Here is a 14403-nt window from a genome sequence, read left to right as displayed (position 1 = left end):
AACTAATATTTCACTTGAGAAAGAAAACTGGCCTTTTCTCAAAAAGTAGCTCTTTATTCTACTTTGGGAAAAAAAATGGCACAGGAACATTTTCCCTTGGAGCTACTCAGATCTGTTCTTCAACTTAGCAAGTACGGCCAGGTTGGTATGGACATATCCACATCAGGATTTTGTGTGGACCATGCTCTGTATTTTCCAATACAGACACAGCACACCTGTTTCTGCACATACATCCTCAAAAATCTTGGTGCTTAACTGAAACAAACAAAGACACATAGCAAAATGCTCAAACGCTAACAGATGCTGGTCAGTAACCACCATTACCCTTCATCAGTATGTTCTCCAGTGATACGTAATAATCTCTTCTCATATTGCTGTACACATCTCTGTTCATTGCATGGGAGTTGAACTAGACGACCTTTAAAGGTCTCTTCCAGCTCCAAGGATTCTATGATTCTACCATAGGAGTTTTACAGTGCCATCATGCTATCATGCCTGCGATCTGCTTCAGGCAGTACCGCTGAAGCTTTGTGTAGTTCCTTTGTAGATATCCACAATCAGAAATTTATTTCAAATGACAAAGCAGAAAGAATAATCTGAATGTATCCACATTAGACTGTTTCAAGGGATTTATGTGCGAGTATAACTATTCAACAATGTTATACTTAATAGTACCATGTCATGATTACGAATGTGGTGCCCCAGCTTTCCCCATCCACAAAGAACAGAATTTTATACACAGTAAAAACTGAGATTATATTTTTGGTAGGAGCAAGACTAAATAGAAATTATTAAAACAGTAAAACATATTAGTGCCCTCACATCTAAGGTAAGCTTACTTTTTACTGCCTTTGCAACTTAAGTTAAGGAAGCAGATAAGGACAGGGTCCTGAGTTCCACCACTGAATTATAAAATGAACACCTCACATATTAATTATCAAAAAGAGTACTCAAATATGCAAATTTTGTACACTACAGATTCAGGCGGTATATTATTTCAGCTTTTGACACTTGGGAGAATAAGTGGCAGTAGCTTACATGAGTTGAACAGTTTTTCATAGCTGTGAAACCAGAAAGCATAACATGCCTGTTGATCAGCTTCTAGCATCCAAGTAATTCAGAAAGATAGAATTCTACGAGCACTGTATTTCAAACACGCATTGGAGGCAAGCTACGTTCATGAGAGATAACGAATACAGACACATTTTTCTTAATATGTACATATGTATACAAACACACTAGAGGTTGTCTGACCTTCCAAAAAAGACCTCCAGTATGCAAAGACATACAGAAAAGCAGTCAAACATTTGAAGAACAGATTAGCCTGGTACAGCAAGTATGAACAGAGTATGCAATTGCAGTATAATTCATGCATTAGCATTGATATATATCTTATGACACTACTGACTTCTGTACTGGGGACAGATCATTCTACTGATGCAGAAATTATTAATGCTATTACTATGATTACTGTAATTTTAGGAGGTTTTATTTTCACTGATACTTATGAGCCACTTTACATGTAATTCCTAGATAACATGATAACCAATATTTATCTTTTTGAATGCTTATCAAAATTGCTTCAGTTATGTAATAACAAGAGACATTCAAGATAATTAACGAAATTCCTTTGAAACATCTGCTCTCTGCCACACAGTAAGAGACAGAAAGGATACATCAAAATGACACCTCCTAATTGGTAAGACTGACTCCAACTTGTTTCTGATAGCCCCAAAAACAGGTATAAATCTCTAAAAATGGTTTAACTTGGACATCTTTTCACTTTGTGTTTTAAAGGATATTATTGCTAATGATTGCGAGTTTTACTTTGTATCACCAGTTCAAGGGGAAGAAAACTTTAACTGGTGATTGTAACTGTTTTATACAGGTAAGGTTTCAAACCTGGCGAAAATAAAGTCAAAAGACAGACTAATCATGCAAAAAGGGAGTCCATGCTTATACCACGCACCAGTTTTACACCAATGTGAACTTCCTCATCCTCCTTTGCCATTCCAGAATCCAACCACACACCTAAGCCACGTGGCACAGAAATATGAAGGATTCACTGCAGGGAAACAAGTGTTGCTAAAGAACATAACGTAATGGGGTAGAAGATTTTTCAAGTTTCTAAGTCCAGAACAGATCCAAATGGCCTTTCTGTAAGTGGTTTCTAATGTAATTCATGAACTTAGAATACAGTTTGCACTTTCTCTCATGTCAAAGTCTGTCACAAAGCAATTTATGGCCAGAGAAGCTGGCAAGGTAATGGGAGCATCAAATTTAGAGGCAGTTAGCTCTGCAGGGAATCCCTTCCAGTGACTGCTGGCAAGAGGTGCTTCTGGCAAGACAACAGTCAGAAGTGGGGTCAGGATAATTGCATGGAAAGTAATTGAGCAATTGATTAGCTACCTGACAATGTTTAAATAACTTACCAAATACAGCAACAAGAATCACCTGCCAAAGTGAGGTTTAAGATGGGAAAGACATATCTGTTCTTTGTGTGTGTGTGTGCGTGTATATGTGTACTTGCATACAATCATTACAACGTAAAGACTACCTTTAAATGTAACTATTAAAATTCTCTAAAAGCTGGATTGGTGAGAGATTTTGGTGAGACACAAATAGAAAACTAATTTGAAACAATTCTAATTCCCAAGATATCACTTCAGAAATGGTTAAGACAACTTCATCCATGTTTAAGAAACTCTGAAAGTTTCCAGGACAAGGACTGCCAGTACAGGTAATGACTTCTATTAGTCCAAAAACTACAATATCTAGTGGAATATACATTAGCCCTGATAAGCTGGAGAACACTCTAAAGACCATATCACTGCAGAGTAGAGCCAAAAAGAAGCGATGATAGTATTCGAAATCAGCCAATCCCTTCTAACAATACAGTTTCCAATGTCAAGGAGCCTCTGCAGAAAGCAAGCTTTACTCATTCAAACTCAGACATCTGCTTTCAGTGGCATGTTTTAATCCATTTTTATTCTTTCTGGCTGTCCACCTAACCCTTACAAGACAAGAAAGGGCAGGAAGCAGACAAAAGCAAAGAACAAAAAAAAATCATAACACCAAACCAGTTCTGTGAGGAAGAGATAATGTTAAGGCTTCGCATTATTTGTGATAAATAGGTTTCAGAAGCCATGTCAAGAGGATCATATTAAAATGTTCACAGGCCACAGAAATATTACTTTGATTTCAATTCTTATTAATTGCTGTTGTGAAATACCATACTGGTTAAGGCTTTACTGCTGGAACAGATAATAGTGGGATTCAATAGACAGAATAGAGAGTTATAATTTGAATTTAAGATTGTTAATCATTAGTTAGTCTGCCTCAAGGCTTTATTTAATGGTTTCTTTCAAGTAATATTTAAATACTTCACAGACTTAAATACTTTATCCAGATTTGCTTGACTTATTCAAAAGGTATTTACCTTTGGCCAATTCGTGTGCCACTTAAATTTATCCTGGACCGACCAGTTCATACTCCCTAATAAAAACCCCTTGCGCTGCTACCCAAAAAGTGCCACAGTACAGTGCGTGCTGGCACCTCTGCTCTTCTGCTTCTACCAACAGCCCCAGAGCCAGAGATCGCTTGCCACCACCTGGCACGGGCCAACATCTCAAGTCTTCTCAAAGAAGAGCATCAGGGCACAGCCCACACACATCTGGGCTTCACTGGCTCAACTCAGTTTGATGTTTTTGCTTTAGGAGAAGCTTTATCTAAGTACTAGAGACAGAGCATGATTAGTGAAAAATGTTTTAAAAGATTATACTCTTCTACTGCAGATTTATGTTATCTATTTTCTCCATAAGCTTCTGAAATCTGGGTTGAGATAAGAACTCCATTTCTGCTATTCAGTGAAGATGCAACCCTCTTATGTCCAGGCATTAACTTTCTCCCACATCCACTGAGCTCATAAAATTGAATTTGGATGGCTTGCATACACAGATCTTATTTTTCCTCCTTAAAAGTGCTGTCAGAGTTATTGTCTTGTCTTTAGTTAACTTCCTGATGGGTCTGGAGATAAGCTAAGGACATGACAGAGTTGCGTTTCATGTCTATTTTCAACTACCCTTTCATAACAGTAGCACCTCCTGTTGGTACAGACTTCTTGCACAACACAATGAACAACATGACAGACAAGCACATGTGGTATGTAAATTATACCAGGAAGTCCTCCTATCCTTCACAATGACAGCTCACGACATGACTTGCTACTGATTTAGGGAATGTGTATTATCACTTTAACTTACCAAACATCTCTGTCAAAGGAGGGCCTACCCTCAAGTGAGTAATTTCTCTGGAGAGCTCTCCACAGAGACATAGAGAAGAGATTGTACCCAAAGCAAACACTGATTATGCCTTGCGTTTTGTTTCATTCTGTGTACTTGCCTTTTTCTTCTATAATAAAAATAGCTTTAGCTGAGAACTGTGACTATTTGGCTTACTTTTAACTATCAGCAAGAAACTAACCTGACATTAAGTGCTATGTGTGCCCACTGGTGGAGGTAGGAGGGAATGGGGAAGGAGAGATGCCTCATTCCAGAGCTGTCTTTAAGGAAGATGATAAGAGTTTGCCTCTATTTTTAATAAGCTGCAGACATTCAGTATCATTTATATACAAGCTTACTTGATGGTGAACAACTGAAGAGAAAATGAAAACCCTTTCCTTCCCAAGCTACCCTTCAATCTATGCACTGATGCTAGGAACTGTCAGTTGAACAACAAATGTAATTAATCTCTCTGATCTAATGATATTACAAACTGCTCTTGCAAAACTCAGCTTTGGGCACACTTCATGTTTCCTGGTCCTCCTTCTGAGTTTTTCATGTGAATTTCTGCTTTGTACTTTCCTTTACTACTCTTCTGTTCCTAGAAAAGCTCTTGTGTTCTGCACTTCTGTTCCTATACAAAAACAGTAAAGCAGCAGGAAGCCACTGATCTTTGCTGTTTTGTTCTGTTACAGTCTGAACTACTACTGTATTCCAAGATTTCCAACAAAGGTACCGATCTAAGTTAAATGAACGTAAACGGCTGCAGAGAACATCTGAACTTGCTTTTACTAACAACACAGACTCCTTAACAACACTTAGAGGCCTGCAAACCACAAACTAAAGATCCACATTTTATGTAGTACAGCAAGACACAGACAAAAGATCACAGATGACACAGATGTCCATAGATGGACAGATTTAGAAGGACTGCATATTAGAGAAGGATGATTGTCCTTTTTTGATAAAAACAGGTTAACTGAAAGCTGTCAGGAGACCTGAAACTATTTATACATTTAGGACAGATTCAGTTCATAGTCACACAAAGGGGATGGGAGGGTATTATTCTGTACTAGATAGAGGGGGAAAAAAGTTGCAGGAGTTACATAACTCCTAACCAAGATGTTTGATTGAAACTAGACTCTACCACGGGTTGTTTTCCCATTTTGTTGAAGAAACAAAAACATTTCTATTACAGATGAACTCAGACATTTTTTTCTTCATCCACTGAAAATAAGGAGTATTATTCTCATGCATTTCATGACAGCATTTTATCTATAATGCTAGCACATTCTTAACATATTCCTGAGTTTTTAAAAAGTCTCCACTGAAAGCCAAAAACCTTAAGAACAGTATTTATTAATTCAAATGAAGCCTCTCATCCCCTCATTTATACAAAAGCTCTATAACAATATGAAAAACATATAATTCAATAAAAATACTTATGGCTAGTTAAAATTCTTTTCACAAACATGCATAACAACATATCACATCAGACAGCAGAAACCACAGTAGCGAGCCTGGGATTTGTGCAATCACTCTGAAAAGATCTTAAAAAAGAAGATTGTTCAGATACCTTTTTCAGAGTGGCAAATTACCATTAGACATCTCATGACAGTTGAATGGCTCTGCTGCTTGAATTCAGAGGAAATGGTGTCAGTAGCTGATACTGATAGGACCCAACAGGTAAGAGAAATACGTAAAACAATAAGGTTGAGAGAATATCTGTCAACAGTCTCACTTACTTTGTTTTACTCACAGATCTCATTTATACTGCAACATTTGTCTTTGGCTATTCCCAGACAGTAATGGAAATCACACAGGCTAGTTCTGCTTTTCATTTTCACTCTTCCACATCAATATTCTTACTAAGCAATTGCTGTTCTAGTTCAGAATAAAAATGCATACTTTGACATTTTTAGAATAGGTTAATACATTTATTCTCCAGTGCTCTTCCTTCACACGTCTTTCAAATCTACAATCTGCTTCACATCTTCCAGCAATGAAAACTCAGTTTCTAAAAATAAGGGTTTACTTACTGAGCATTTGAAATACAATCACAGTTTGATAGTTGATGTCGAAAATTTCCTTCCTTCTGAGAGCCAGCCTTTAAATAACAGGATCTGATTTCCCCTTCAGAAAACATTTATATAGAAGAAGTCAGTTACATGATATGATCATTTGTTTCACAAACAAATTTATCAAAAAATATTAGGCACATGTATAAATATAAATCAGCTTTCAGTTTGTAAACTAGATATATCTTAAAGTTCAGAAAGCAAATTAACATTCAAACAACTGAAAACTTTACAGAAAGCAAGACAAATTCAAGTGAAATTTTGACCTCTTTTTCCATAACTAAGCACAAGAATCCATCATAGCTTCAAGAAACCAAATCAAAACAGCATCCAGAGAAACATATTCATAAGAGGCTTACGGACTACACCATCATTTATATGCATGCAAGGTAAATGGAAAGACCACCTATTAATATAAGCTCACTGCAGAACAAATTTTTTGTTTCTGCTCAGGAAGGTGAGGTGAAAAGGTAAAAACAGTGAAAAATTCTGCTAAAACCAAAGGCACTGCACTTTTCTTTTGCACAACAGGTAGAAATGAAGAGACTCTGTTAAACTCAAGCCCGAGGCCATGCCATTCTGCTGCTCTCAGCCTCATTGCACACAAGGAACTGTAGGGCTGTGAGCAAGGCCAGGAGGAATCAGCAGAAAAACAAAACAATACTGGGATTAGAATCCCAGCTGCCATGAATACTCATTCACACTGGTTTTGAATGCAGCTTTAAGGGAAAGTGTGGTGGCTGCAATTCAAAGATGTTGGCCAGGACCTCACAGGGCTCCATGCACAGTTCAAACAAACCACCATCATGCATGTTATAGCTTCAATCTCTAGTAATAGCTGTGGAGCAATTCTGCTCCAAGTATAGGCTTAAGACCACTTCACTAGTTAACTAACTTGAAAGAGGAGGCAGATCAGGACTCTGAACGAAAGTAACCACAATGTCATCAGAGAGAGTTCAGCTTGAGCCAACACAAACGCAAACTCAGCTGGAGAAGACAGTAGTAAAGAGGAAGAAGGTTTTGCCCACCCCTCCAAGCACAAAGGCTCTGTGCCTGCACTTCTTGAGGATGATATTTGGAAGATAAACTTCTGGTATGTATGGCAGTGTACAAACTTCATGTCTGTGTGGCTGCATTTTGAACACTCTAGTTATTACTCATCTGATAGTGCATTTACTGATATGACTAAGGCATCCTCTTTCACGCACATAAAACATGCAATCCATAACAGGCAAGATGAGAAGCATCCTCTTAGGAAGACTAAAATTTTCTACAGAAATTTCTTCACACATTGCAGTTATTCCACCTATAGAAACTCACCATTTTCATCTATGAACACATGCATTGCATCCACGGATAGCTCATCTTGTACAGACGCCTCAGGTCCACTTATTACTTGCAAGACAGAACTGTCTTGCTGAGAAGTTACTCGGTAGATTATCTGCCTTTGCCTGTTGCCCTGGTAACTTGACACAAAAATGTTTCAAAACTACTATGAGGAACTTTTTTCTTGTTCTCAATAAAACAGAAAGAAAGAGAGGTTAATTAAAAGTTTATGTCATTTCTACTCAATGAAACAAAACAGATTACATCATATCTTTGAAGTTCAAAACTGTAAAGTAAACTGGCCTTACAGTGCTGTAAATTTGGCAGACTCTGGTAGCACTGGACTAGTACTAGCACGATCTTGGCTTTGTACATCTGATCTTTCCTGCTTAGGAAGTTGCTCACGGTGCTTTTCTGTTCCCATCACTTCCTCTTTTCTCTCTGTCGTCTGGCTATCTGGAAAACAGGGCAGTGAAGTAGAGCCACTCTCCACATATGACTGTCAAGAGTGTTGTTCGTTATAACTGCACAAAATTGTCTCAAAGAAAAGCTAAAATACAACAGCAAACACTGGCTTTATGAAAAACATTAACATGACTTTATAGAATATTGTTTAAACAACTTACAGAGAACGTTGGATGAGGAGACATTCTGACCTGATAAGGCTAAGTGAATGCATTGTTTCAAGAACAGGCTGCATGATACAAAGGACAAATGAGTGAGAATTTCTGCTTTCCTTCTCCTCTTCATCCAGAGGAAGTAATCTTCCCTGACCCATAGCAGTAAGAGTCTGCCTTCTTGAGAACCATAAACTTGTTTCCCAGCTATGCATACTGACAGAAGAAAAGCAGCAGCACTGCCTCACTCTTTTACACTCGCACCCTTTTACAATATGAAGGGAAGCATCTTCAAAGGAATTAAAGCTGGAATTTGCAATGGAAACTACATAGCTACTCAACTTCTCTTTCTTACCAGTCACACTCCTGATGCAGTACAGAGAAAAACAAGCTAAACAATTTCACAGTAGCTTTCCCTATATTTGGAAAATACTGAAATATAGATTTTAAAATACACACAATGGATTTGTCCTGTTTCTATTACACTGAATTAGGAAATACTACTTCCCTGAAAGAGTGGTCAGGCACTGGAATGGGCTGCCCAGGGAGGTGGTGGAGTCACCGACCCTGCAGGTGTTCAAGGAACGTTTGGACGTTGCGTTGAGGGACATGGTTTAGTGAGAATTATTGGCGATGGGTGGATGGTTGGACTGGGTGATCCTGTGGGTCTTTTCCAACCTTGGTGGTTCTATGATTCGATGAATATGCCAATTTATACCACCTCTTTCAAGTTATATCATTTATATATATTTCATTTCTATATATAAAAAAATTCAAGTGATGGTCTCTTTTAGTTACTTATGCTCACACTGAACAGCAAAACATACTGCAATTCCACCGCAGGATTTTAAAGTGCAACAAATGTTGGTTTCATCACCACAAGTTGTCACACAACTAAATATTTCAGAAAAAAATAAAATGTTAGAAGTTAAAACTGATAGAGATGCTGCAGTGCGTCCCGTAGCTTCTTTGCTTCTTACACTTAGCAATGCATATGGATATGTACTTACCCAGACTTCTTGCAATATCTGCTGCTTAAGTGCCTAAGAAATGTAATCATCAAGGAAAAAAGAAAAAAAACACAAATTCCATTTGCTAAACTGCATTTCCTTCCAAAACAACTACTGTACCTACATGTAAGAGTCTCCAGTCAAGAATCAGTGTTGTCATAGTTAAGACAATCTAAGGATAAAATAGGTTCAAGGTTTCCAGAGAGAAAAGTACCATCTTCAATGGTATCTGTAGGCCCAATGAAAGAGAGCAGGCAGGCTTTTGGATGCACAGACCTTTCTGACCACCTGTCTGTGATTTTTTCCAGCTATATCAGCTGCTCTAGCAGCATTTTCCTTCTATAAACCTACCTGCCTCTAGGAATTTGGACATCTCCACACCAGTTTCAATTCACAAGACTTAACCTTTGAGAATCTTAAAGGCTCAGACACCTGCACAAACTCCTCAGCCTCACTGCACAATCCCTTCTCTGGAGGTACTGCCTACTCAATTATTTTTATTAAGAAAAGTAAAATCTAGAAGAATAAGAACAACTTTACGTGTACCACCACACTTTGACCCCAGCAGGTCCTGAGCCTTAGCGCAAAGCACAACAGGCAGTACCACATGTGAAGAACCTCACCAGAGCCACAGACCACCACAACTCTAACCAGACAGGGCAGAAGGAGCAGTAGAAATAAAGATACCACATAACTCTTGCTTCAAACAGCAGCTCCTTTGGCCCCTGCTGAAAAAATTTTTAAATGTCAATAGAACACTGAAAATGTACCAGGTCTTGTACCTCTTTATGGAGTACATGGGATTTTGGCTTCTTGTGCAGTACAGCGAGTATAAGCCTGATTTAGGGAAAAGCTTTGTGTCTGTTATACAGGGAGACAAACTTCAATGGGTCTTTCAGACCTACTTTCTCTTGTTAAAACAAACAGGTTGGTGCGCTTTTCTTTCTTTCCTATTTAAAGATTTTAACATTGTCTTAAGGAGAAACAGTATCTTATTTAACCACGAATTACTGAAGCATCCTCTAAATCATGCAACTACCAGAAGCCATAGATATCTCATCAAAATCATCTTTCCAAAGGTTTAGGCTGTTCAAGCATTAATAACTGATAGAGATCAGAAACTGTGGTTTAAAAATCTAATTGGTCTCGCATTGCCCAAAACTGGCTCTAGGGTTGAAACAAGAAGATTTTTTAATTTGATTATCTAGTGGTTTCAGATAATGTCTCACTTCCCCATTCCAAACCACAAGCCTTTCAGACTTTTCTCCTGCAGTAGTAAAGAGTCATGATGATAAAAACATAAACAGTCCTGCTTCTTACAGGCTTTATATGCCAATCAGTCAACACCTCAGTAATGAGTACTTCCAGCACTGGACAGATAGGCCCTATGGGTTTGTGAGTAGTTTTCATAAGTACTTATTTCTTCCAAGTGAATTACACCTTCAGAATTTAAACAGTGATAGGGGTGTCTAGACAAGGAGTGTCCTGCCAGGTTGCATAATAAGTTCCACATCATCAAAACGCTTCCTGGCAAAGCTTAACATTAAGCTACCAGGAGAAACACTCACCATGACCAAAACAGTAAAAGCTGCACATTCACTATGGCCTTTGGCAAGACATGGAGCCAGCAGCACTGCTCCACAGCCCTGGTGTAGCTGTAGCTGGGCCAGCAGAAGCCCCAGGCACGGGCTTGGGCTCAGCAAACACCTTTGTCGTGGATCTGGAAGCTACACGTCATATCACAAGTACCAAGATCCATCACTGTGGTACTGCATGCAATCCTGGGCACCACAGTACAAAAAGAACACAGAACTACTAGAGAGTGTCCAAAGGAAGGCTACAAAGACGGTGGAAGATCCGGAGAGCAGGTAGCATTGAGGAGTCCTCTGGGTCTGCTCAGGGCTGAGCACAGGAGCTGAGGGGAGGCCTCATGGCGGGTGCAGCTCCTCACAGGGAGTGGTGAGGCAGTGCTGTGACAGGGCTCGAGGGAACAGCATGGAGCTGTGTCAGGGGAGGGGCAGTGGAATTTGGGGATGGGTTCTGCACCAGAGGGCGGAGGGCATGGAATGGGCTGCCCAGGGCAGTGGGCACAGCCCCAAGTACTGGAAGTCAGGGAGGGTTTGGACATCACTCTCAGACAGAGGGTTTGGATTTGGGGTGGTGCTGTGTGGAACTAGAAGTTGGGCTTGATGACCCTTATGGGCTTCTCGTAGCTTGGATATTCTAAGATTCTATAGCTACATCATGCCTGGGGAAGGGTGGTGTAGAAGAGTCCTGCACAAATACCTAGGTGGAGGTCTGTATTGGTTGAGCATAACATATATCCTGGTAAAAGACCACTGGGAAGAGTCTGACAGCAGCTTTACAGTTTAAAGGGTACAGCCTTTGTAAAAATAGTAATCAAAATAAAACAACAGTTTAAATTTGAAGTCTGTTTTAACACTGCCTTAAATTTTACTAGGTTATTTTAATGAAGTGTCCTTGTTCAGTAAATTTTATTCCGCATATTTTTATTGTTTTGTGCCCTTTCTCCTGTCTCCCAGATGTTTTCTCCTTGTCTTTTACATGCATATCCTCATTCCAATCTCCACAACTCAATCTTGCAAGTTAAAAATGCCGCTGTTGTCATAATTTCAAACGCCATCTGTTTTGAAATCTGGTCAAGCAGAATTAAGCTAATTAAACCCAAGCCTCTTCTGTTCTTTAATTGCTGTTGCAGAACCTACTTCCCACAACACTAAGCTCCAAAATAGAAAGTTTCACTTTGAACTGCATTTGTTCCCTGCTTGGTTGCAGAAATAACTAACTTCAAGTCACTCTATGCTCTTGTCAGTACTCAGCATGAAATGGCTCTCCAACTAATGGTATCTCCCCTTCGTATCTGTGGATAACATATTATAAAGACTAAAAACAGTCAATTTAATTGACATTCCCAAGCCTTCCTTCATCCTTTCTGCTCTAAAAGAACCTCGCACGCATCCAACCTGATAGTTTTACATTTGTGTTGCCCTTCACTATGTTGTAATTAAAAAACATTTTAAAAAGTAGTTTCGTTACTTCTATACATCAACTGTATTATATACTTACTATGCAGCCCAAGACAATTCCTCAGAGCAGCCCAAGCAAGTCAAAATGTTGGATACCCATGAAGCTTAAGTACTTTATCCACAATTCACATTTGCCTACTATGCTACAAATACATTTCAAACAAAAGAACAACAAAAACACAATACTAAAGCTAGTCACCCCCAAACATCAGCAGTGGTCAGCAAATTTGATGCAGTCCACAAGTTGCTATAAAAGTATGCCACAGGCAGTGAAAAAACATAAGATCATCCATTAATCAGGATTACCACATTAATCCTGAAGCAATAGGTAAAGCTATTGGTACTCACTGTGCCTGTTACAGGACAGGGAAACTTGAACACAGAAGTGACTTGCTCAAAATAATCAACAAGGCCAACAACAGAGCTGGGAATAAAACCATGGTTTTTGAGGTCTCAGGTAAGTAACCTAATCATTAAAGCTAACAATGTCAGAACGTCAACCTCTGAAATAGCTTCATAATTTCTTTACAAGTGTCAGCCTTGCCCTTGAATGCACTTAACACCACTTAAGAAGTCTGAAATTTTTAGGTCACAGCCTATGAAGCCTGTTTACAGACTATGCATCACACTGAGCAAAGTGAGTTCTGTGCCCCCCCAGCCTCTATCCAAAGAGGCTTGGTGTTCCAGGTGCCTCCTCCCCACTCCTCTGCCACAGCCTCACACTGCAGATGCTGTTGGAATTGGTGGCTTGATGCAGAAGATCCCTCTGCCCCATGAATACACGGCAGGCTGTAGCTCTCTTTCTTACACGTGGGGGGAAAAACTGAGTCGTCTAAAAATATCCACTTAAGTACATCTTAGCTTTTTATAGGAGCAGTGTAATTGCTAGGGATCCAAAAGAACTCACTCAAGGTTGTGGTTTGTGCACTGACCAGAATGATGAGTGCCTTTTCTAAAAAGAGCCTGAAAAACATCTCAATTCAGGCCACATAGTCCCTGTTCAGGTTCTGCCATGCAGGTCCCCACCACTCCCACAACTGGCTTTGTCCACTGGTGATAACACTGTCTGTTCCAGATTCCAAGTCAATTGTGGCATAGGGAACATGGGCCCTTATCCTGCACAGATCGGGTGTACAGCTGCTCTTCTTCTGCTCCCAGACCCAAACCAGACCATAAGCCCAGCTTTCCCTACACAGTTCAAAGGATACAAAAAATTTGCTGTTGCCCTTCCATAGGCTTTCATTATGAGGGCGGTGAAAAATTGATTCAGAACTGGAAGGACAGTGGCCCAGATGTCATTTTTAGCAAGTGTCAGTGGTACTTTCTCACGACATAGAAAAGATACTATGCCAACAGAATGGCAGCAGCTCTTAAAAGCTGGCTTTTTTACATCCTGTATTTAACACATTAAATCTGGCATCCCTGCTAGTGCTAAGAATGCTTTTATTTTCTTGTACTGTGTTCTACTGAGCTGCTTACTGGCAAAGGGTTTGCTGGGTGAAGATGATGCAACTTCTGTTTCCACACAATTCACAAGTGTGTGGAGGGTGCACACATCAAGCAAAGAACCATCTACAACATTCACTCACTCACTTTCAAGACTGTTCTGATTCACAAGTTTTCCTGCCTTCACCAATTTATGCAAAACATCAGCCTTCTTCCATGCAGCTTGAAATACACAGCCTTCCAGGAACTTGCCAAGTTTTTCACATTTCCCAGTGAACACCTTTGTGAGGTGCATTTCATGCTCCCTTGGACTAGACATCTGTAACTATCTTCTGCCAATTAAGTGGTTTGCAAGGTCAAAAGAACAAAGAAACAAAAAGACAAACAACCTCCTCCCTCAAAACAACGGGTGCGTAGCTTTGCCTTGCTCTAGATTGCCTCCCCTCTATTATTTTTTTTTTTAACAACCACTTTAAAGCGGGAATAAATGTTTATTCAGATCTGCTTTAAAATGCTCTCTTGTTTAAAGCACATTTGTAATTGCAAGGCTATAAACAAATTAGAGGCTTTCTCATTCCTAAAATCAAATCTTACTGCGG

At 39.4% G+C, this 14403-nt stretch overlaps 1 protein-coding gene across 7 annotated transcripts in view; it reads right to left on the bottom strand.

The window, feature by feature from the left end:
• Window positions 1-14403, bottom strand: part of PCNX2 (pecanex homolog 2 (Drosophila)) — a 150198-nt gene that overhangs the window by 121130 nt on the left and 14665 nt on the right. For all 7 annotated transcript variants that reach the window (XR_005858867.2, XR_005858868.2, XM_015284401.4 and 4 more), the window contains exons 6-8: window positions 7993-8140; window positions 7679-7824; window positions 6320-6413 (exon numbers count right to left, since the gene is read on the bottom strand). Coding sequence is in view for 5 of the 7 variants with exons in the window: in XM_015284401.4 (XP_015139887.2) it covers window positions 6320-6413; window positions 7679-7824; window positions 7993-8140 (388 nt within the window). In the remaining 2 variants the exon portion in view is untranslated. The remainder of the gene's footprint in view (window positions 1-6319; window positions 6414-7678; window positions 7825-7992; window positions 8141-14403) is intronic.

The sequence above is a fragment of the Gallus gallus genome, chromosome 3 (assembly GCF_016699485.2).
Source record: "Gallus gallus isolate bGalGal1 chromosome 3, bGalGal1.mat.broiler.GRCg7b, whole genome shotgun sequence".
Taxonomy (NCBI): domain Eukaryota; kingdom Metazoa; phylum Chordata; class Aves; order Galliformes; family Phasianidae; genus Gallus; species Gallus gallus.
The sequence above is the reverse complement of the archived record's forward strand: the minus strand, read 5'-3'. Positions and strand labels throughout refer to the sequence as shown.